The following is a 23,424-nucleotide window of genomic DNA, read 5'->3' on the forward strand; positions in this document are numbered from 1 at the left end:
TTAAAAGGAAGATATCAGATCCATGTGATTTCTTATGGATGCTCATGATATGTATATGAGTGTCATATGAGACCTCTATCAAAGAACAGATGATAGCTGTCTGCAAAGAATGAATAATAGTCACAATTCCAAATCTTTTTCATTCCATTATAGCCTATGGTTCTGCTGTTCTTGTCTAAAAGTAATTGGATAACAGCAGTGATGTGCGGTGGGGTTTACGGTTGGTGAGGCAAGAGCGTGGCGGTGGCGAGAAGCAGCATCCCCGCAGCTGTCCCTGACAGAGGCGTCTCGCGTTTATGTCCGCCATAGACGCGAGATGCCTCTGTCGGACACAGCGACAGGGACGGAGGAGCCGGGGGGTGAGGCAGCAGAGCACGGTGGCAATGAGAAGCAGTGTCCCTGCAGATGTCCCTGACAGAGGCATCTCACATTTATGTCCGCCATAGACGCGAGATGCCTCTATCTGACACAGCAACGGGGCGGAGGAGGCAGGGGGTGAGGCGGCAGAGCATGGCGGCGGCGAGAAGCAGTGTTCTTGCAGCTGTCCCTGACAGAGGCGTCTCATGTTTATGTCCGCCATAGACGCGAGACGCCTCTGTTGGACACAGTGGCGGGGACGGAGGAGGCGGGGGGGCGAGGCGGCAGCTGGCGAAGAAAGGGGAGAGGAGGAGGAGGAAAGGGAGAGGGGAGCAGGATGGGGCTCCCGGTGGGGGGGGAGAGGAGAAAGGTAAGGGGGGCATAGCAGGCAAAAGAAAGAAAGCGCCAGCCCACCAGCAGAGGCGGGTAAAAGACCCACTTCTGTTGGCGGGCTGCCCCGCTCTTCTCAAACAAGGCTGCCCTCCCTGCCTCTCCACCTTCCCTCTCTTCTCAAACAAACTCTCTCTCAAATTGAGAGTTTGTTTGAGTGAAGTGAAGAAACAAACACACGCACACACACACACACAAATTACTCACAATAAAAAATTACTTACAAATTACAATAATTTTGAATTCCTCCCCCCTCCCTCCATCCGACCCATATACCTTTTCCAGCTGTGTCACAGAGGATTTCAACTCTCCTCTTGTCTGCCATGATGAAAATGTAAAAAATGTAAAAAGAAAAAGGCAAAAGCTGCTGCTGCGAGAGCAGGAGGAGACATGCCTCCTTTGCATAAGGAATTTTTTGCCTTTTAACCCTTGCTTAACTCTGCTCAAGTGATCATAAAGATAGAGTAAAGGAGCCACGTGGTTTTCTCGCCTCCTCCTGCAGTTAAGCACTAAGCAGAGTCATCCACTGTGACTCTGGCAGCAACTACCTCAGCCTTTTTCCTTTTAATTTTGTTTTTCTTTTCATCATGACAGTGGTGAGGCCCTGCCTCCCCTGACTGCACGTCCCTAGATGAGAGATTTTAAAAACTTACTCTATTCAAATCGATGTGATCTGTTTTAATAGTACTTTCAAATGGATCCTATGTACAATTGGGAGGATTCAAAAGGATGTGCTTCTTGAATTCATGTTTTTGCACTGCATCGTTGTCAAACATTTCTTCCCTCCCTCCTTCCTTCCCTTCCTTCCTCATAGATCTACTTTTTTCTCCATATTGACAGTAAAATTATGGATTTCTGGTTCAACCATAAATGGAGATTCTTCTTACAGAGATAGATGTGGTTTTTGTTTTTTATGGTAATTTCAAATGGATCCCATTTGAATCTTAGAATCCTGAGGATTTATCTGAATCTGACATCAACCAAGAAACCTTTTAGAGCATTGCCAAGGGGAAATAAATCTTCAAGCTTACATATGTTTATTGTATTCACCCAGAAATTAATTCTATGGTGTTTAGTAATGTTAAGAAAGTAAATTGAGATCCCAGGTGAACTCAATTGATTGTGACTAGGGGACCCACAAGAAATTTTGAGCCCCAATACGGTATGAAAATGGTTTTTGATTGACTGCTTGATATCCTTTTCAAATTCTTAGGCTAGCCCTATTGGATTTCATAGTCCAATAAGTAACTACACCCAACCCTGGTTAACTTTTTATCAAGGGCAGCAAGGTGCTGCCATCTACTATACTTTCATGGGCGTTACCAAGACCTGTGCGCGTAATGGTAACACCAAATCAATGACTTGTTCATAGTTAAAGGCCACAAAAACCTTCGCTCTTACTGCTGCACCAAATGCAAAAAAAAAAAAAAAGTGGCGTTTTTCCAGTTTGAAACGACAACTTGGAAATCTAATTTTGCTTTACCCTTACAGTACAACAAAACCAGTAAGGGTTTTTAAGGGGCCATTTTACTAAAAGTTGGCGTCGATACAGAAGTGATATTTTCCAATCGTAGAACAAAGGTCGTTCTTTGTTCATTGCGACCGTAAGAAAAACTACGCTTCCCAGCATGCTCAGCGCTCGGAGGTGTGTGGCACGCACGACGTCCGCAGCCTATTTCCCATCATGCCTCGGGAAAGCCTTTTTGTTTTTTTTCCCCTTCTTCTTTCCCGCGGCTGTTTGAAAGCTTCGGCAACCGTCATCATGTCTCGCGGGGAAGCGAAACTAGGACTCCCGCCGGGTCTCGGGTTATACCTGAAAGAGAACCGTCTCGCCACGTTTACCCAGTGGCCCTTCGTCTCCGACTGTTCCTGCACGGCGGACAGGGTGAGGGGCTGGTTTCTCCCAAGCCCTTCCTGGGATCCCTCTTCTCTTCGGGGGGGGGGGTGGAGTGGGTGGGTTTTTTTCCTTGGAAGTGATGCTTCTCCTGCCTCATGGGCTTTTATTCCCAAGCACATCTTGGGAATCAAAATCACGCCTCTTCCTTCCTTTATTCTTCCTTCCCCCTTCTTCCCCTCCCTTCCTCTCCTTTTCCTCCCTCCCTCCCTCCAGTGGTTCGATGTCCCCCCCCCCTTGGAATCAAAACACACCTCTTCATTTCACCAGCTGCAATTGAAACAATTTTGCCAGCAAGCAATTCCAAAAACGGGGGAAGCTTTGTGGGCCATTTGGGGGGGGGGCAGCACTCCGGCTCCTATCTAGAAGTGCAGAATAATTGCTTTTGGTCTGAGTGTATGATTGCAAGGAATTTAAATCTCTTAAGAGAAGTCCCTGGTTTTTCTTAATAAAATTCAATGGGTTAAACGCAGACTAAACATTCTGAGATTGGATCCCATTTTATTTTCCGGCATAGAGACCCAAGTGAGGCCTTTTACCAATTTTTCAGAACAAAGAGACAGACACTGTCCCCCTCTCCTCCAGATTCATATATCTAATGCTAAAGGTAAAGGTTCCCCTCACACATACGTGCTAGTCAGGGGTGGTGCTCATCTCTGTTTCAAACCTGAAGAGCCACCATCACTGTCCAAAGACGTCTCCGTGATCCTATGGCCAACATGACTAAATGCTGAAGGGTGTACAGAACACTGTTACCTTCCCACCAAAGGTGGTCCCTATTTTTCTACTTGCATTTTTACATGCTTTGGAGCTGCTAGGTTGGCAGAAGCTTAGACAAGTAACAGGAATTCACTCCATTACACAGCACTATGGATTCGAACTGCCGACAATTCTGAATCAACAAGTTCAGCATCTGAGCCACCGCATTCCATTTAGTACCACTTTATAAAACCCTACTAAGATCACACCTGGAATGCTGCAACCAGTTTTGGTCACCCTACTACAAAAAAAAAAAAGATGTTGAGACTTTGGAAAAAGTTCAAGGAAGAGCAGCTAAGATAAGCAAAGGCCTGGAGACTAAAACACATGAAGAATGGCTGGAGGAACTGGATTTGGCTAGTCTAAAGAAAAGAAGAATTAGGGGTGACATGGTGTCAGTATTTGAGGGGCTGCCATGAAGAAGAGATGGTCAAATTATTCTCCAAAGCACCAGAGGGCAGGACAAGAAGCAATGGTTGGAAACTAATCAAGGAGAGAAGCAACGTAGAATTAAGGAGAAACTTTCTAATATTGAGGACAATTAACCAGTGGAACAGCTTGCCTTCAGAAATTTTTCAACTACAGCCCCGTTTCAGAAATAAGATGTATAACCTGAAATGTGTAACTTGGTTGAACATTATTTTTTCTCATTTGTCCTGCTCTGTCTCTTCCGCCTTTCCCAATTCAGATGGCTGAAGCTGGATTCATTCACTGTCCTATTGAGAATGCTTCCGATGTGGCACAATGTTTTATATGCTTTAAAGAATTAGAGGGATGGGAACCTGATGATGACCCCATGTAAGTACTTTGAAATTGTTATCCTAAAACTTTTAGGAAAGAAAACTCAACAAATACACTTATGGGATCTTGCAAAACATTATATTTCGTTGCTAAAATGAAGGATGATAGAGGCAAAGATAGAATGGTAGTACTAGATATTAATAATTTATTATGTCATCCACTCTTTTTTCCATAGTGCTGTTAAAGCCTCATCAAAGCAAATTAAGCCACTTGTCAAAGATGGATTCAACATCTCTATCTGATTATTAGTTGTATGGCTGACAGTGATTGTTAACATGATCAACTAATACTTTGCAGTCAGTACAGCTAGCTTCCACTCCAGTTTTTCCACTAAAGTTTTTTTTCCTTCTTTCACTGAGGTAGAAGGATGGGAACCCGGAATCTTGACTATGAACTTACGCAGTCCAGAAACCTCTAGAATATTTTGTGGGGTGTTTATAAGGGTTTACAGGGGAAATTTGAGAAATTAGAATATCGTGCAAAAGTTCATTTATTTCAGTAATGCAACTTAAAAGGTGAAACTAATATATGAGATAAGACTCATTACATGCAAAGCAAGATAGTTCAAGCCGTGATTTGTCAAAATTGTGATGATTATGGCGTACAGCTCATGAAAACCTCAAATCCACCATCTCGGAAAATTAGAATATTACATGCAATCAATAGAACAAGAACTGTACATAGAACAATATTGGACCTCTGGAAAGTATACATGCATATGTACTCAGTAATTGCTGCAAAAGGGGCCCAAACCAAGTACTGAGTACCTATGCATGCACTCTGAGATGGTGGATTTGGGGTTTTCATGAGCTGTACGCCATAATCATCACAATTGTGATAAATCATGGCTTGAACTATCTTGCTTTGCATGTAATGAGTCTTATCTCTTATATAAGTTTCACCTTTTAAGTTGCATTACTGAAATAAATGAACTTTTGCACGATATTCTAATTTTTCGAGTTTCACCTGTATATGTGCCCTGTCAGCTAACTCTAAATCAGTGCGTGATGCTTCCAGCCTGTAGGCCATGAGTTTGACAACCCTGTCCTAAATCCATCTGCAACATCTGTTTTCACTGCAGTAGGAGTTTCAAACTCAAGTCATGATGTCATCCTGTGATGTATCACGATCCCCCCCCCCCTTCGCTAAACCGAGCAGAGGGGTGGCCAGCATGTGATGCCTGTGGGCCGTGAGTTTGGCAACCCTGCATTAGAGGCCTAAACTGGCAAAGACCAGCATAAATGTTATCTATACTTTCTGAGGTTTTTGAAAACACATAAGCTGCTTGGAAATCAATTTGACTTTCTCTAGAGCTGGCTAGGCTGTGATTACGGGTGATGAATCATGACAAAGCGTATGTCACTAATTTCTATCCTTCAGCCACAGAAACAAAGCAGTCAGAAAGACAAGCCAGCCCTTGGGAGCTGTTGCTTCAAGATGCACCATAGTGCTGGCCCCTTGGGAACAGTGGGAAGAACTCTGGGGTCAAGGCTCCTGATTTCATCCAGTTCATAGAAGGGAACCCAAGAAATGTTCCAGTCTTCTGACTGCATCATTGTCAAATATAATAGCTTTCTGTGTAAGCTTGCCCGAACCTCGTCTAAAAGTGTTACACATTTTATCCAGTTATAAACATAGGCTTTATGACTGTAATTGCCGTTGGAAGGTTGTTATTTATTCCTTCCATAAAAATTGAAAGAACAGTTACAACGGTTCATTTAAAATGATAGTCTGGTCCTAGAACCGTGATGGCAAACCTATGTCATGCATGCTGCATGGGGCAGGTGGAGCCATATCTGCCAGCACGCAAGCCAGCCAGCTGATTTGCGACCCTCCGGAGGGCCGGGGGAGGCTGTTTACACCCTTCCAAGCTTTCAGGAAAGCCTCTGGAGCCTGGGGAGGGTGAAAAACGGGGCCAACCGGAAGTTCCCAACCGATCTATTTCCGGCTTCCAGGGGTCTGGGGGATGCCATTTTTGCCCTCCCCAGGAAAGCCTCCAGAACCTGGGGAGGGCAAAAAACGAGTCCAATGGGCCTACTGGAAGTTTGTTTCTGAACTTCCTGTTGGCCCATTGGGCTCATTTTTCGCCCTCCCCACACTGGAGGCTTTCCCAGAACCTGGGGAGGGTGAAAATAGCCTCCCCCCCGGAGGAAATACCAAGCTCAACTTGGAGTCGAGCAGTGCGGTGCACGTGGGAGGGAGGTTGTGCACACATGCATATGTGGGGGCACACTTTGCATTATGGTTGCTGGTATGCGCACACCCTATCGAGTGCACGCCTCGAATTTTTGGCACCCAACAACAAAAAGGTTCGCCATCATTGTCCTAGAGCCGTGATGGCAAACCTATGGCACACATGCCACATGTGGCATGCAGATCCCTCTCTGCAGGCACGCAAGCTGTCAGCCAGCTCAGCTGCACCGCATATGTGGGTATGCCTCCCACCAGCCAGCTGATTTTCAGGTCTTTGTTGGGAGATGCGCCCATGTGCATGGGAATGGGTAGGTCATGTGCACATGCATGGGGGAGGGGTTGCGCCCCCTCCCTGTTTTTGGTGCCAGGAGGCTTCAGGGATGCCTGCTAGGTCCAAAATGGGCCACAAGGGTGGGTCACAAATGCATGCGTGGTGGGGGCCATGGGAGCATGGGGGTCACACGTGCATGCATAGGGGGTGGGGGTGTCATGGGGTGTTCTGCGTGCATTGTATTATGGGTGTGGACACGCGTGCACATGCTGTCGTGCCTGTGCGTGTGCTTTTGGCACGGGATGAGAAGAAGGTTAGCCATCACTGAGCAAGTGTTATTCTACAAATGTAGAAGTAGAACATAGAAAGGAAGGCAGCTATATACACTCTGAGAAAGAATTTCATAATCTGGCTGCCAAAGGCCCTATTTCTGGCTCTAGGGTGCAAGTCAATGTCCCACGGGACTAAGAGCAGAGTTTCCCCACCTGACATATGTACAGATTTGGGGGAAAGTAGTTCTTTAATAGTAAATTGATGGACAAAATGTTTACATGGGGCGGGAGACGGCATGAGATCCAAATTAGGGTGGCATTCTTCACATGCAGTATGCTTGCTATTTAATTGCCCTTATAAATCCATTGCATGATTATGACTTGTATATCAAATTTCTAGGGAAGAGCACCGTAAACACTCCCCCAACTGTGCATTTCTTGCTTTGCGGAAAGACATTTGTGACCTGACAGTACAGGAATTTGTGAAACTTCGTAAAGAGAGGATGAACAATTTGATTGTGAGTATAACTTGCAAGGAACCATTAACGTAGCTTGAGTAGTCTCTCATCACTCTGCTGTAGGTTGGTAGCACCTTTTCAGATTAACACATTTTATTATTGAAGAGTGAACTACAGCTCATTTCATCAGATGCATGAAATAGCAAATTGATTGTTTAAATTAAATTGATTAATGCCAAATTAAATTGGGATATAGCAGGGAATGGGGTGGGGAAGGAGAAGACAGATAGGTTACTTGGATGTAGGTTACATGCGATATACATTATAAGTTCTTTATTGCATAATAACGAATTGGGCAATAAGGAATAAAAGTGTTGTATTAAAATACTGTATTTGTTGAGACATGATATAGCTTCAAGCCTTTTGACATATATGTGAATTCAGCAATGTCATTCAGTAGTGCTGACAAGGTTTTTTCCCCCTCCAAAACTGCTACTTTAAGACCTGTAATGGACAATCCTGTGAGGTTGAAACTTTGCCCTTGTTCTGAGTCATGCATTTGGTGAAGAAGCTGTAATAAAGATGCTACAAGATGACTTTCAATTTTTGACTACCATAAATTATTGTGCCTTTCCTTCTAGAACCATGATGGTGAACCTACTGTATTTTTCGGAGTATAAGACGCACCCTTTTCCTCAAAAAAGAGGCTGAAAATCTGGGTGCGTCTTATACACCGAATACATCATTTTTGCTTCCTGAAGCCCCACCCCCTCACCAAAATGGCTGTGCATACCCTTATGGGGGCTTTCAGAGAGCTCCTGGGGGCTGGGGAGGGCAGAAATGAGCAAAAGATGGACCGTTCCCCCCCCCCCCCCCCAGCCCCCAGAAGCACTCTATAAGCCTCCATAAGACTATGCATGGAATTTATTTTGACAAAAACGGGCCCATTTTCACGAAAAACGGACCATTTTTTGCTCAGTTTCCCCCCCCCCCAGAACACTTGGCAAGCCCCTCCCCCCCAAGGCTATTCATGCCTTTTTTTGGGGGGGGAAGGGCCCGTTTTCATGAAAAACGGACTGTTTTTGGGAGGTTTGCAGAGTGCAAAAACTTTTTTTTCCCCTTTTGGAAAGCTCTTTAATTGATTGATGAGAATTACATTGATCAAGTGCTGTGCCAGCAGAAACACCTACCTATCTACTGTATTTCTTTCTCTCTCTCTCTCTCTGTCTCTCTATCCCTCTACCTACCCACCTACACACACACTCTCTCCCTACCTATCTACTGTTTTTCTCTCTATCTCTTTCTATTTCTCTCTCTCTATCCCTCTACCTACCTACCTACTCTCTCTCTTCCTACCCATCTACTATATTTCTCTCTATCCCTCTACCGACCAACCTACCTACTTTCTCTCTCTCTCCCTACCTTTCTACTGTATTTCTCTCTCTCTATTTCTCTCTATCCCTCTACCTACCTACTCTCTCTCTCCCTACCTACTGTATCTACTGTATTTCTCTCTATATATATATTTCTCTCTCTCTATCCCTCTACCTACCTACCTACACACACAGTCTCCCTACCTATCTACTGGTTTTCTCTCTCTCTATCCCTCTACCTACCTACCTACCTACCTACCTACCTACTCTCTCTTCCTACCCATCTACTATATTTCTCTCTATCCCTCTACCGACTAACCTACTTTCTCTCTCTCTCTCTCCCTACCTATCTACTGTATTTCTCTCTCTATTTCTCTCTCTCTATCCCTCTACCTACCTACCTACCTACCTACCTACTCTCTCTCTCTCTCTCCCTATCTATCTACTGCATTTCTCTCTCTTTCTATTTCTCTCTCTCTACCACTCTACCTACCTACTCTCTCTCTCTCATTATTTCTCTCTCTCTCCCTCCCTTTATCTACCTACCTAACTACTCTCTCTCTCTACCTATCTACTGTATTTCTCTCTTTCTCTATTCCTCTACCCACCAACCTACATACTCTCTCTCTCCCTACCTATCTACTGTATTTCTAACTCTTTCTATTTCTCTCTCTCTATCCCTCTACCTATCTACCTACACACACTCTCTCTCTATTTCTCTCTCTCTCTATCCCTTTATTTACCTACCTACCTAACTACTCTCTCTCCCTACCTATCTACTGTATTTCTCTTTCTCTCCCTGTCTATCCCTCTATCTACCTACCTACTTTTTAAAAAATTTGCCCCTTCAAAACCTTGGTGCGACTTATATTCCAGTGCATCTTATACTCCGAAAAATACGGTATGATACATGTGCCAGAGAGGACATGCAGAGCCCTCTGTAGGCATGCGCACCATCGCCAGCTGCCCTTTTGGTTTCTGGCACGCCAGCTGGTCTTCGTGCGCACCGGAGTGCCGGAAACCCAATGACCAGCTGGCCAGTGCGAATGCGTGTCGACCAGTTGGTCTTCGGGTTTGCGTCGAAGAACAGCTGGCCAGTTCAGATGCACGTCCCAGAAATCCAAAGACCAGCTGGTCTTTGGGTTTGCGGCGCTTGCACATGTGCACGCACACTCCGTTTTGGGCATTTGGTGCTGAAGAGGTTCGTCATCACTGTTCTAGAATGTCTTCTAGAGTTCCTTCTACAATTACTCTGCTTTCCATATTGTGTTATAAGGGTCATATGGCTACATACATACCATTGGTCCTAATTTAGCCACAGTGTGTAGGCCTGTTTGTTACTGGCTGATTTCTATCTCAAGAGTGAATTATTTAGGTACATTTCTCTTCATTAGGATAAGATTCCCTGTATGGATTCCTCCCCCCCCCCCCAATAATTCAGTAACTGCCTATTTATTAATAGGAATATGTGTTTTTGATTTTCTTCTAGGAAAAAGAAGTTAAGCACACAATTACTGAGATGGAGAAATATGCTCAGTTGATCCGAGGAAAAATAAACAACCTGCGTTAATAAACTGCATATGCCATTGGATGCTGTGGCCTTTTTGAATGTCTAAATTGTATTGAGCAAGATCAAAAGCTGAGTTTCTCAGCCTGCTGTTCAAATGTATGTTAAGTTTTTTTGTAGTTACTTCTTATGGAATTTCTTCCGATGTGTTTATGAATAAATGTTCCTTTTTGTAAAATACCATGTTTACCATGTTTTAATAGTTTCCTGGGCAAAATTGTTTGAAGGCAAACATTGCTCTCAGGTGTTAAATGAAGCTCTGACCTACTCTTGAAAATGAGATCAATTCAGAAGAGTGGCTGAACTTCTTAGGAAACTGCTTTATTTTGATTATGTCTTTGACTCTTTGCAATGGTCATCCTCAAAGTGGTACTATAAAATAGTGAGCTGCTTAGAAAAAAATGCAGATACTTTTATTGCCTTCTTCACCTCCTATTTAAGCCTTCTCCCTACATCAGCCAACTTGCCAATTAAACTGCAACCTTTGAACTGATATAGGTGGAGATAGGAGGGTGTGTGTGTTTTGGAAGCTCTGCAACTACCAGAAAATCAAAAATAGCTGAACGAAAGAAGGCATTTTCCTTTAAAGTAGTGAATAATCCAGAGGAAAAGAAGCACAGCGAAAATAGTGGCACAGCAAGGAAAAGTTAAGTACAAAAGCATAATATGGAAAGTTGCAAATACTCTACATATTGGCCTGGCCAGTAATAAAGAAAAAAAGCAAAAGAAATTATAGAGAGAGAAATTAAAGCAAAATAATGTTTGGAAGAACAAAACATTGTTATAGTAGTATTACTATAGATAATATAGAAATATAGAGGCAATAGAAATATAGGTTAGAGGCAATATTTATAGACTTGTAAACTTTTTATTTCACTGTCATAAATTAAAAAGTGTTAGAAAAGATTCCAAACATCTTATCAAATAGTAGTTTGCTTTGCTTATAAGAGAAAGTAAACAGAGAAAATTATCCTTCAGTTGACTTGCAATCATCAAATGAAACTGCCAGAACTTTCAATAGTGTGAATACTTAAGTAGTGCACAACTAACTTTCAAAATGTATTGTTGAAGGATGTGTTATAACAAATGAATTTTCAAAAAGATTGACTGGATATCAAGATGAACAGTGTGATGTCGTTGATTCATCATCATCACTTGTCCCAAGGGACATTAATTGTCTTAAGATCTTCCTTAAGTGTTTGGTGCCAGGTTTTCCAAGGCTGGGCTTGTTTCCTCTTTCTTCCAGGAGATATCCAATATAGAGCAATTTTTGGATTCCAGTCTTTAGGTCTACATAAGATTTGGCCAACAAGCCCCATTTGGCATTCATCCACACTTTTCAATAGGTTATCTAAATCTGATCTTTGTAATACTTCTTCATTAGTGATGCGGTCATAATATGAGAGACAGTATTCTCAAAGAGCATTGCTGGAAACCATTTAATCATCTTGGTTGTACACTTCCATGTTTCACAAGCATATTGTTGTTGGTATAACAACACTCTTGAAGAGTTTTATCTTTGTGGGAATACATATATCTGCCATAGACCAAATTGGGTGCATGCATTGAAACAGCTGCCGCCATACCCAACCATATATAGCTAAGGTCCTTATCTGTACCTCCATTGGCAGATATAATGCTGCCAAGTTAATTGTTGGACTTGTTCTGTAGCCTGGCCACTGACTTATATGCATATCCTGAGCACTTCCGATGTGCATAAACTTGGTCTTCTCAAAATTTATGTGTAAGTCAATTTTGTTGGCCTTGTTATCTAAACTGGTGATCATTTCTTGCAAGCCCGCCTTTGTTTCACCAAGCAGTACAATGTCACCCACAAAATCTAAATCTGTTAGATGGTTTATCCATTGCTCTTGCATAACAATAATATGTACATGGAGAGGGGAAAGGAGAATGGCAATAGTATACATCTCTGCCTAACTCCTGCATTAATGTTAAAGGCTGTGTTGCCACATTCCATTCGTACATAACAGCTAGAATTATAATACAGGCTCTTAAAGATGTGAATAAAACTTTGAGGAATGCCATAGGACCATGATGGTGAACCTATGGTACATGTGCCACAGGTGGCATGCAGAGCCCTCTGCAGACACCCCAGCCCAGCTCCATTCCCACCAGCCAGCTGATCTTTGGGTGCCTGCCGCACATGTATTGGGTGGGGGCACAGGTGGGGGATGCGCACGTGCACACGTGGAGCACATCCATGGGAAGTGCCCACATTGCATTTTGGAGCCTCGCACGATGCCGCTGTGCCTTGTTTTTGCTTCCTGGTTGCTGCAGGAGGGCTTCCAGGCCTGAAACGGGGCATGAGGGGGGGCATGTGAGGCCCCCTGTGCTGCGTTTTGGGCCTGGAAAGCCTCCTGCACCATCCTGGAAGCAAAAAAATGGGTGAAGAGGGGTGGCGAAGCGTGGGGGGTGGCATGTGCAGGACGGAGCACATGGGGGGGGGAGTCACACGTGCATTGCATTGTCACATGTGGAAACTTAAGCTTTCAGCACTTGACCACAAAAAGATTAGTCATTACTGCCATAGGACTTTACAATAATCCAAAGTGATCCTCGATGAATAGACTCAAAAGCCTTTTTGAAGTCAATAAAATTGATTTCCACTGTCTTCCAGAATTCTGAAGTGTGTTTGATGATATTTCTTAAGGTCAGGATCTGGTCTTTACAAGAGTGTCCTGTCCTGAATCCTGTTTGTACTTCACACAGGTATGCATCCACTTGATGCTGCGGTTTCCTGAGCAACACAAGGTATAGAACTTTTCCAGGGATTGATAGCAACGTTATGCCCCCCACTCATTACAATCTGCGCTTCCCTTTCTTTGGTATTTTAATGATTACCACCCCAGTCAAATTGTAGTTGAAAGCTTATGGTATTATCAGTACTTAGAACAGCCGCACAACATGTATTCAGGCAAAGCATTCCTTGTTTGAGTAATACAACAGCTTTATTGCAAGAAAAATTGGTGTTGTCAGGTCTGGGAGGTGAACAACATTAGAAGTCAGACCCTTTTGTAAGGGGGGTCTGACTTATATTGTTCCTTTAAAAACTCACTTTTCAGGGTAGAGATGGATGAAAAGGCAACAGGCAGGCTATGTATTGCTTTGGCTTTGTTTAGCAGGAGCGGATTAATTTTTTTTTATTACAGTAGGCAGCCTTCTTATACAACATCTCCAGCATGGCCAGAAATTACCCACCTTGTGAGACTATAAAGTTCCCTCACACTCTTGCAAAGCTTAACAAGTGAAATAAACAGCTTGGAAAGGGTGCTTTATGCTCTTAAAAAGTTGGGAGCGTTCCTAATGACCTCCAGCCATGATTTGCAAAGGGCAGCATTGCTGGGTTTCTTAGAATGTTAACTCTGCTCTGTTCAGTGGTGAAACCATAATAGATCCGTAGTGCCGTGATGGTGAACCTATGGAGCCATTTCTTAGGACACGTGAGGCATTGCCCTGTCAGCTCCAGTGCACATGCACGCGTTGGCCAGCTGATTTCGGCCTTCATTTTTGGCTGTTTTTCTCCCTCCGGAGGCTAAGCCTCCAGAGGGCAAAAAATAACCCAACACACAAACCAGAAATTCAGAAACTGACTTCCAGTTTGTGCGCTGGGTCGCTTTTCTCCCTCCGGAGGCTTCAGGAGGCTTCCCTAAAGCCTCCGGAGGAAGAAAAACGGCCCAACATGCAAACTGGAAGTCAGAAACAGGCTCTTTCTGGCCTGGGGGGGGGGGTAGGCCTTTTTTGCCCTCCCCAGGCTCCTAGAAAGCCTTTGCAGCCTGGGGAGGGCGAAAAACGGGTCCACCGTGCCATCATATACAAAAAATGGGGGGGGGAGGCAGGGGGTCATGTGCGCATGCGTAGGGTAGGGCACCTATGAAACTGTAATACAATTGAAGCAATGGCACTGCAGTTTCTTGATCAATTTGCACTAATTCATATCACAGTAGGATATTTCTAATGAGACAGAGTGGCTGCAACCATCTTTCAGATCAGAGAGAACCTTGCAGCTAGACAGGGTGGAGTCTCCCCCGCCCCTCTGGTAGCCAGTTTTTGGATGCCACTGAAGGGCAGTGAATCATCAATTATTTTTTCAATCTGGTATTGAAGGTTTAGTGATTGATGGAAGAGTATATTGAATTTTCCATTTCAGGCAAAGCACATTTTTGTTTCTTAACAAATTAATTATAAGATGGCAATACAGTGTAATGTAGTAATGTAGTAATAATGTTATATTATTGGACATAATATTGGCTTTGTGAATGGCACTTTGCAAGCCTCTTGAATCCCTTCCTTGTAATTCTAAGGCACGTGATGATGATGATCGTCCATCCTGCTAGAAGAGGATCCTTGACATCTAATTGAGGGGATGTCAAGATTTGCCTGTGAATTGGATTAAAGTGAGGGGGAGGTGCGCAGAGTCAGTCTCACTCTCTCTTTCCAGATTCCATCTTGCTCCATTAGCAGGACAAGAGTCGAGACAGTTGGAGATGGGCTGGATGCAGTGGTTGACCAGGATTTCTTTCATGTCTTGCCGTGCTCCTAGCGTACCACATCACCTCATCCGCTCAATCCACCGGAATCTGTCTTCACACGCTCAGGATAGACAATTTCCTATCTCACCGAAAGTCAATGACCCAACGGCTACTCTCAACCTGGTTTGGCCAGCCTGTCTAAGTGGTTGTCCGGGGTGTGGCCGCCGCACATGCTACAATTACTAGGAGCCACAAGTGAGAGCTGAGTGACAGGTGATGAGTTGCCCCATGAGCTGCCCTAAAAGGACATGACATGCCCCTACACCAGGGGTAATACCCCTCCCTGAACACCCCATGTAAGTCATGTAGAAACAATGAAAAAGAGAAATGCTCTTATTTTTTATAAGTTTTTGTTTTTATTTCTCATACATACTTTTACAAACATACAATCTCATAACTATTATTAATAATGGGTGTTATCTTTTAGTATTTATAACAATTTTTCTCCCCTAAAATTAACAAATGATCAAGATTGTTTTTCTACCATCCCATCCACCCAACTTATTTCACAACAACCCTACTTCTTACTCCTTCCTTTCCTCCTTTTTCTCTCCTTCTCTCTTTTCTTCTTCCCTCCTGTCCTTTCCCTTCTCTACTTCCCCTTCCTCTCCCCCACTCCTCCCCTCTTCTTCCCTTTCCTACCCTCTCTCCAACTCTTATTTCCCCTCCATTTCTTCCTTTTCTTTTCCCTTTCTTCTTTCCCTCTCTTTTCTTCTCTCCTCTTCCTATCTTTCCCTCTACTCCTCTCTCCATGCCCTCTTTCCATGGTTGCATTTAGATATTTTTCTCTTCAATCTGGTGTATTTTTGGGATGGTATTCTAGCAAACCCGGTTCTGTATTTACATAACAATCTTAAATCCTCTCTTCTATAATGTATTTTCATTCTAATAGTTACACATACATCATCCTTTAAACGTATATTTGTGTATTAATACCTTTTTATTTTCCCCCTCTTCATTTGTTAGTGTGTTGTATGGGTTTCTATTTCTCATTTTTTTTGTCCTGTGCAATTATTTGCTCTCTATTCTTTTATTCAAACGCTCTTACTTCAATGATTGATATATTAGAGCAATTGTAACGTAATAGGAACTAGGGAGATCAATGGCTCCTGAAAAGTAATGAGTTTTGGGGAGACATTTAAAGCCCCTTCTATTTGGTTAGCATGATTGCGGCAGGTGTTTCAAATGAATATAGGGAATGAACACAAGAGGATGAAGACATCTTGGGAGAAACCTGAGAAGTGCAGCTTAAACATACTGCTAAAAATAAATAAATAAAGGAAACACTTAAACAACACAATGTAACTCCAAGTCAATCACACATCTGTGAAATCAAACTCACTTAGGTAGCAACACTGACTGACAATCAATTTCACATGCTATTGTGCAAATGGAATAGACAACATTTGGAAAGCATAGGCAGTTAGCAACACATCCCCAATAAAGGAGTGGTTCTGCAGGTGGTGACCACAGACCGCTTCTCAGTTCCTATGCTTTCTGGCTGATGGTTTGGTCACTTTTGAATGCTGGCAGTGCTTTCACTCTAGTGGTAGCATGAGACGGAGTCTACAACCCACACAAGTGACTCAGGTAGTGCAGCTCATCCAGGATGGCACATGAATGCGAGCTGTGGTGAGAAGGTTTGCTGTGTCTGTCAGCGTAGTGTCCAGAGCATAGAGGCACTACCAAAAACAAAAAAGTACATCAGGAGATGTGGAGGAGGCCGTAGGAGGGCAACAACCCAGCATCAGGACTGCTACCTCCGCCTTTGTGCAAGGAGGGACAGGAGGAGCACTGCCAGAGCCCTGAAAAATGACCTCCAGCGGGCCACAAATGTGCATGTGGCTGCTCAAATGGTCAGAAGCAGACTCCATGAGGGTGGTATGAGGGCCCGATGTCCACAGGTGGGGATTGTGTTACAGCCCAACAAGGTTTAGGACGTTTGGCATTTGCCAGAGAATACCAAGATTGGCAAATTCGCCACTGGCACCCTGTGCTCTTCACAGATGAAAGCAGATTCACACTGATCACATGTGACAGATGTGACAGGGTCTGGAGATGCCGTGGAGAACGTTCTGCTGTCTGCAACATCCTCCAACATGACTGGTGTGGCAGTGGGTCAGTAATGGTGTGCGGTGGCATTTCTTTAGGGGCCGCACAGCCCTCCATGTGCTCACCAGAGGTAGCCTGACTGCCATTAGGTACCGAGATGAGATCCTCAGACCCCTTGTGAGACCATATGCTGGTGCGGTTGGTCCTGGGTTCCTCCTAATGCAAGACAATGCTAGACCTCATGTGGCTGGAGTGTGTCAGCAGTTCCTGCAAGATGAAGGCATTGATGCTATGGACTGGCCCGCCCGTTCCCCAGACCTGAATCCAATTGAGCACATCTGGGACATCATGTCTCGCTCCATCCACCAACGCCACATTGCACCAGACTGTTCAGGAGTTGAGGGATGCTTTAGTCCAGGTGTGGGAGGAGATCCCTCAGGAGACCATCCACCACCTCATCAGGAGAATGCCCAGGCGTTTTAGGGAGGTCATACAGACACGTGCAGGCCACACACACTACTGAGCCTCATTTTGACTTGTTTTAAGGGCATTACATCAAAGTTGGATCGGCCTATAGTGTTTTTTTCCACTTTAATTTTGAGTGTAACTCCAAATCCAGACCTCCATGGGTTGCTAAATTTGATTTCTGTTGATATTTTTTGTGTGATTTTGTTGTCAGCACATTCAACTATGTAATGAACAAAGTATTTAATAAGAATATTTCATTCATTCAGATCTAGGATGTCTTATTTTTGTGTTCCCTTTATTTTTTTGAGCAGTGTATATTGATTCTGACAACTATTTTCAAGCTACAATGTTTACTAATCCAGCTAAATGTATAATTCAATAAACAAAATCAATATAGTATAAAACCATAGCTTGATAAGAATTGGGAATCCAAGCTTTATAAATATTTTGGATACTTCTGAGATATTTTAACACTTTGGAAGTTTTACTCACTTCAGATAGTAAGTTCTGTTTCTTATCGTTATCCCGGTCTGTTTCCTTATGTTTCTATAACTAATAATTTCATTTACTTGGTCACCTGTAGCATTATTGCTCCAGTCAGAAAAGAATCAAGTACAGAGAAAATGCTTCTTCCCAATTTTTCACTTTTACTCCAAGGATGATACTAGAGTAATCTGTTATGGGTCTCTGGATTAGGGGTGAGAGAGAACCCCCAATCCCTCTTAACATGCTTTTCATCTCAAAGGCATCATAGACCCAAAAACTGACCTGGACATTCCCTTCCCAGGTGTTAGGGTATTGTATGAATCTGAACTATATTTCTAGATGAAATGGAAATAGATGGAAAATGAACGGGGGGGGGGGGATTCTGCCATCAAGTAACATCTGGTCGGGTTTCCAAGATCTGATTTTGCTGTCCAGTGCAGAGTCTCTTCTGGATGAAGCTGGGCTCTGCTCTTTTGCCCATAGATGCACTCTTTGAGCTCAGTTTGAAGGACAAAGGATGGCAGCATCCTGCTTGTTTTCAGTTGACGGAACGACTCCGGAGCCCTCCTTTCTCCTGGGCTCCCCAGAGGTCTCTCAGAAGATAGAGCTGGTAGAGTTGCTTCCCAAAAGTGGGCGCCTCTCTCTCTCTCTCTCTCTCTCTCTCTCTCTCTCTCTCTCTCTCTCTCTCTCTCTCTGTGTGTGTGTGTGTGTGTCCCTCCCCTGTCTCTCTGTCTGTCTGTCTCTCTATTTCTCTCTGTGTGTGCCTCTCTCTCCGTCTCCCCCACCCCCCGTCTCTGTCTCTGTCTCTCTCTGTGCAGCTTCTGGGCTCCTGTGCTTGAGGCTGGATCATGGTACTGAAGTGCGGGGCGGCTCTATCCCCCGGCACACTCTGTCTGGCCGCTGCGCTCAATGGGCTACTCAGCTTCGGCTTCCTGGCTGCGGCCATCGGCACCGACTACTGGTACTTGATCCACGTGGACGGGGCTGGGCGCAACGGCAGCGCTCGGGATGGCGAGGAACTGAGTTCTCACTCCGGGCTCTGGCGACTCTGCGAAGGTAAGGAGGGATGGGGCAGCCTCGCTTGCCCCTTGCCTGCCGGTGCCGCTACCCCATGGCGTGGACTGGAACTCCGTGGCTACTGGATCTAGGCGATCTGTGCCATCCATCCATCCAGGCGCGGCAGGGAAAACTGCACCAGCCTAGGTAGGAACTACAGTCCCTGCTGAAGGCTGGGCTCTTGAGGCGACCGAGTAGCGGCTCAGGATGTTGAACTCAGCTGGCCCTTCATTCTGGCCGTCCCCGTCCCCCAGCACATTTGTGCTTCCTCCGCTGTTTTCCCTGCTAGTTAAATAATATGATATAGTTCCAGTAAAAATGCCAATTTGGGGGAGGGGGGGCTCCTAACTCTCGTGGCTTTCCTTGTGCCCCCACCGATCCCTAGATTCTGTATCTCAGTGCCTCTCGGGTACCTGTAGGAGCTGGAGTCTGCAAGCTCTAGAAATACTGCCTTAAGAAAAGAGGAGCTCGAAGTGGAGGAGAAGGCTTGGTCTTCTGGGCAAAGGAGACAACAATGAAGAAAATGTGTGGCTGCTGCCAACCGCTGCTGTCTGTTTCTTCAGCCATCAGCTCTGAAGAATGCACCACATTTCTTGTGCATTTTTAAAAAAATAAGTGCAAGCCTTACTCATTGGGAAGCTACTTGATGCTATCTCATTCGGATTCCTAACATGACTTTTTAGTATCTCTCATTGCCAACACATTGAAATGGCATGTATATATTGGATCCCAAGCTGATCCTAAGCATCTCCATTCATTTTGCATCCGGCTGTGAAACAGAGCCATGCTCTGTCTTCTGAGCGTTGCTTCCTTTTGTTACAATTGACCATAGCATCGAGACCCCCTTCTTCTAAGTATAGGGATGGGTATAGTTACAACTGTCTCATTTCTCAATATGGGAAGGGAAAGAACTTTTATGGCAACAGAGGTGGGTCAAGTATACAGTTGCATATCTACTTGCATAGCTAGGAGAAAAAGGGTACTTACGATCAAGAGAGATTTACAACAGGCAGGATCTCTTTCTCACCCAAGAGACACACATCCCCCGTTCTTCCCATTTGCTCTTCCTTCAAGTCACATCAGAATCATGCAACTGGGTATGAAAGGCAGAAAGGGTGCCCCTATTGTGATGCTATCACAGGAAAAAAATTGAATGCACTACAGGGACTTGATTTGCCCTGTCTAGCTTTTTTTTAAAGCTTTCATTGTCTGCAACGAGCCAAATTAGTGATCTTGACAAAAATAAATAAACCTCTAAGTACTGTCATTCAGCACAAATATTTGTTGGACTGCTGTTGTTTAGTTCTAGCTTGTGGTTTCTTTGAAGTTTCTACTGAACTAGGACATGCTTTTTGCTGAGTTTGCATTGGCCAGCAATCCAGCACAGTGAACCCTAATGTTACATGCCTGTTGCTTTTCTTATTTTGCTGCTTCCCCAGGACAAAATGCCTGTATGCCCCTGATCGACCCCTTTGGTGCAGAGAGTTGGCTGGTGCCAGCATCACTCCAGCATCTTATCTGTGAGTAGAGAGATTTATGTGACTTCGGCATCCTAAATTTTATGTAGCTCTTTCCATTTTGAAATTCACACTGTCTTCTGTAAAAACATAAGAGTTCAGAAAGGGGGATGGAGCCTTTTGTAAAACGGATTATTTCTAGAAGTGGGCACTGTTTAGTTTTGGGGATGGGCATAAGGGGAGTATTTGTTCTTTAAGAGGAAAAATTGATAGACGTTTAAGAAGGAGTGATGTTTCCGGCAGAAAGATTGTTATAATTCAGCCATTGCATAGTCCTATATTCAACTTCCAGGATTTTGCTTTCTTCTTTTGTTATGCCACTGTTTTTTTTTTCCTTTGTCAGACATGCATCGAGCCTTCATGATCTTGCTGCCACTCAGCCTCATCTTGATTATTTTTGGCTGGATCTGTGGGATCATTGGCTCCTTGGCCCAGATTTCCTGGCTTCTGCTCTTCACAGGCTGCTATTTTCTGTTGGGTGGTGAGTGATATTATGTCTGGAAAGACTCCGAAGAATCCCTTAGCATCTCTGCATTACGAGCCTGCCTGCTGCTCCTTGTTGGACCTGACATTTCAAATGACAGTGTGCATGCTTTGTTTATGACATCAAATATTCACCCGCATCATCTTGGATCCAAGTAGTAGTTCCTGAGATTATGTAGGGCAGGTTGTATTTTTAGCAATTAATTGAGACTCACAGCAGATTTGGACATAAGTTATCCGTGAGACATCTCATAGTGAGCAGTTCAGATTACCAGCAAATGAAGTGGTGAGATTGCTGTGAAAATCACATTCACTATGCTAGAAGCTATAAACAATTAATTTATTCTGAAGCCAATAGGATACACAATTGAAGCACAGTTGGTAGCTAGATTTATCCAGGTCTTTTCTGGACAGAATCCCCAAACATTTCTCTGGCAGGGACCACTCTCCTGTGTGACTTATTTCTTGGATAGTTACAGCAAGCTCTCTGGAAACTTATTTTATGAAGGTGTGTCATCTAAGAATTTGCTTTGTTAGAATGCAAAGATCTATCAAGTTTACAAATGCGTCTAGACACTTCCAAGCAAACCAGGAGATGGTAGCTCTGCCTTTTTGCTTGACCATCTGTTTGTGATCTGGACTGCTCCATTTACCTCCATTGATACCAACAGAACGACTCTATTTGCTACTCAAGTTGATGACTTTTCCACCACTTTTCTTCCCATCCAGCACTCCTGACTCTGTCTGGGACAAGCACCTATATCTGCTACTCCAAAGCGGCGTTCATTGAAACTGTGCGTATGTTTGACCAACAGCGTTTTGACCGTGTCCATATTACCTTTGGCTGGTCCCTGGCACTTGCCTGGCTCTCTTTTGTCACTGAGGGTTTAGCTGGCATCCTGCTTCTCCTGGCTGCTCAAGGACTCCGTCTGAAGCTGGATGCCCATTCAGCAGACATTTAATCCTGGGAGAAGGTGGGAAAGGAAACGAGGCGGTGCCAGGCCTGTGAAGCAATTCTTGCTCTACAATACTGCTTTCCTTAATCTTTTTTTATAGGAAATGCTGATGCTCATGCCCTGCTCTGGTGTAAACACAGCACACAAAGATAGACTGTGGGGCTACTGGGCTGAGACTGTGCCTACTGTAGAAGAATCCCTGGTGAATGTGAAAGGCTAAGGGGTAGCACAAATGGAAACTTCTGTTAAAAAGACACCATGATTCCATTTCTGATTGTTGTTTTCATGAACATTGGAAGGGAACATAGAATTGAACTCCTGGTGTGCAAATTGAGTTAAGGCGTGCAAGCCAGGATTTATTGCCTCTCCAAGAATTATGACAAATGTGGCTAGTTTGCCCTGATTGTTTAATGCATTCCTTATTTCTCCTTTTCTTCATGGCTTAATTTCTACCGGAATCTCTCAAAATAAAGCAAGCAAATCTAACACCTGGCTGCTAGTTTCTTATTCTCTCCCTGAAGCAAAAAGGAAATGTAGATATAATTAAATAGTTTGTAGTAGCTCAGAGAAGTAATTCTCTGCTAAATCTCCCATCCTGCCCTGAAAGTGCAATGAGGTATAAACAAGAATGTACAACAGTGTCTCTTTCTGTGCAGGGAACAAAAACGATTCTCAGTCAAAACTGATCTTGATGTAAAACGTTTTGGATAGCATTGGAGCTATTGGCCTTCAGACTGCTCCTACAAACCAGCTGTTTTTCTCATCCTGCTGAGATAGGATTGGCTACTTGCAGTCTGCTGCTCTCCTATTGTTTTCGCATGGGGTTTTAATGGACTTGAAAGGTTTTAGTGCAAGGATATGTCACAGTAAAAGGTGGCATATGCATTGGATCAATTTCCACCTTAGCCTTTGGAGTCTTCTAGGAACAGAGGATGGGAAGCAGGTTTCCCTTAACATACCATGTTTTAAAAAACAGAATCTGTTTCAGTGTTATAGCTGTGGAGTCGTCAATGAGAGTTTTAATAGAAAGGAATGAAAAATCCATGTTAGAATCTTAGCGTGTTAAATGCTTCTCTAAGAGTAAGTCTACTTTATGTTAGCTAAGCTGAGTATATTTTGATATAGTCTAGGTTGGTCTGCCAAGCATCAGCTTCACTTCTGGTGCGCGGATTGATTTGTTCTCCAAAATGTGTAATCCAAGCTCTGCTTCTTTGATGTTTCCTGGAGATTTATAGTGCCAGATAGCACTTAGGTAGAGTTCACCCTATGGGGTGAGCTGGGTGTTAATTACTTCGCCTGTGACTGCAGCACCTTCCTCATGCATAGCTTCATGAGCTCACATAACTTGCAGGAGTTAATTACCCCATGGTAATACTGGCTTCTACTGTTACTGGACCCGTGGAAGAGAACAGAGAATTACAGGTGCAGACCACTGTAGAAGAATTCTGAGGTCAAAAACCTGGGATGAGCCATCATCCAAAGCAAATTGATATTCAGTCATGTAAAAACTGTGCGTCTCAG

General features: G+C 43.9%; 2 protein-coding genes across 3 annotated transcripts; both read left to right on the plus strand.

The window, feature by feature from the left end:
* The first annotated feature begins 2,421 nt into the window (after positions 1-2,421).
* On the plus strand, positions 2,422-10,513 carry BIRC5 (baculoviral IAP repeat containing 5). Its single transcript, XM_087707843.1, has 4 exons — positions 2,422-2,632; positions 4,089-4,198; positions 7,338-7,455; positions 10,258-10,513. The coding sequence occupies exons 1-4, from the start codon at positions 2,432-2,434 to the stop codon at positions 10,336-10,338; spliced, it is 510 nt and encodes a 169-aa protein (XP_087563969.1). The 5' UTR covers positions 2,422-2,431; the 3' UTR covers positions 10,339-10,513.
* An 8,211-nt stretch (positions 10,514-18,724) lies between these two features.
* On the plus strand, positions 18,725-22,389 carry TMEM235 (transmembrane protein 235). Of its 2 annotated transcripts, none has more exons than XM_014052951.2 (5): positions 18,725-18,947; positions 20,387-20,467; positions 20,808-20,945; positions 21,677-21,741; positions 22,004-22,389. In XM_014052951.2, the coding sequence occupies exons 1-5, from the start codon at positions 18,740-18,742 to the stop codon at positions 22,121-22,123; spliced, it is 612 nt and encodes a 203-aa protein (XP_013908426.2). In that variant the 5' UTR covers positions 18,725-18,739; the 3' UTR covers positions 22,124-22,389. The 2 variants fall into 2 exon arrangements, with proteins under 2 accessions (XP_013908426.2, XP_087563970.1); XM_087707844.1 differs by having other exon boundaries at positions 21,677-21,921; positions 22,004-22,131.
* Positions 22,390-23,424: the final 1,035 nt, after the last annotated feature.

The sequence above is a fragment of the Thamnophis sirtalis genome, unplaced genomic scaffold, assembly GCF_051295495.1.
Source record: "Thamnophis sirtalis isolate CommonGarterSnake01/CBP01778 unplaced genomic scaffold, rThaSir2_p1.2 scaffold_3, whole genome shotgun sequence".
Lineage (NCBI taxonomy): Eukaryota > Metazoa > Chordata > Lepidosauria > Squamata > Natricidae > Thamnophis > Thamnophis sirtalis.

What these genes read in the sequence shown, in the direction of transcription:
- BIRC5 (XM_087707843.1), top strand. Translation starts at nt 2,432, where the DNA reads ATGCCTCGGGAAAGCCTTTTTGTTTTTTTTCCCCTTCTTCTTTCCCGC. An exon ending in GAACCTGATGATGACCCCAT is followed by an intron (nt 4,199 to 7,337) that starts GTAAGTACTTTG and finishes TCAAATTTCTAG; the next exon opens with GGAAGAGCACCGTAAACACT. An exon ending in AGAGGATGAACAATTTGATT is followed by an intron (nt 7,456 to 10,257) that starts GTGAGTATAACT and finishes ATTTTCTTCTAG; the next exon opens with GAAAAAGAAGTTAAGCACAC.
- TMEM235 (XM_087707844.1), top strand. Translation starts at nt 18,740, where the DNA reads ATGGTACTGAAGTGCGGGGCGGCTCTATCCCCCGGCACACTCTGTCTG. An exon ending in GCTCTGGCGACTCTGCGAAG is followed by an intron (nt 18,948 to 20,386) that starts GTAAGGAGGGAT and finishes CTGCTTCCCCAG; the next exon opens with GACAAAATGCCTGTATGCCC. An exon ending in ATCACTCCAGCATCTTATCT is followed by an intron (nt 20,468 to 20,807) that starts GTGAGTAGAGAG and finishes TTCCTTTGTCAG; the next exon opens with ACATGCATCGAGCCTTCATG.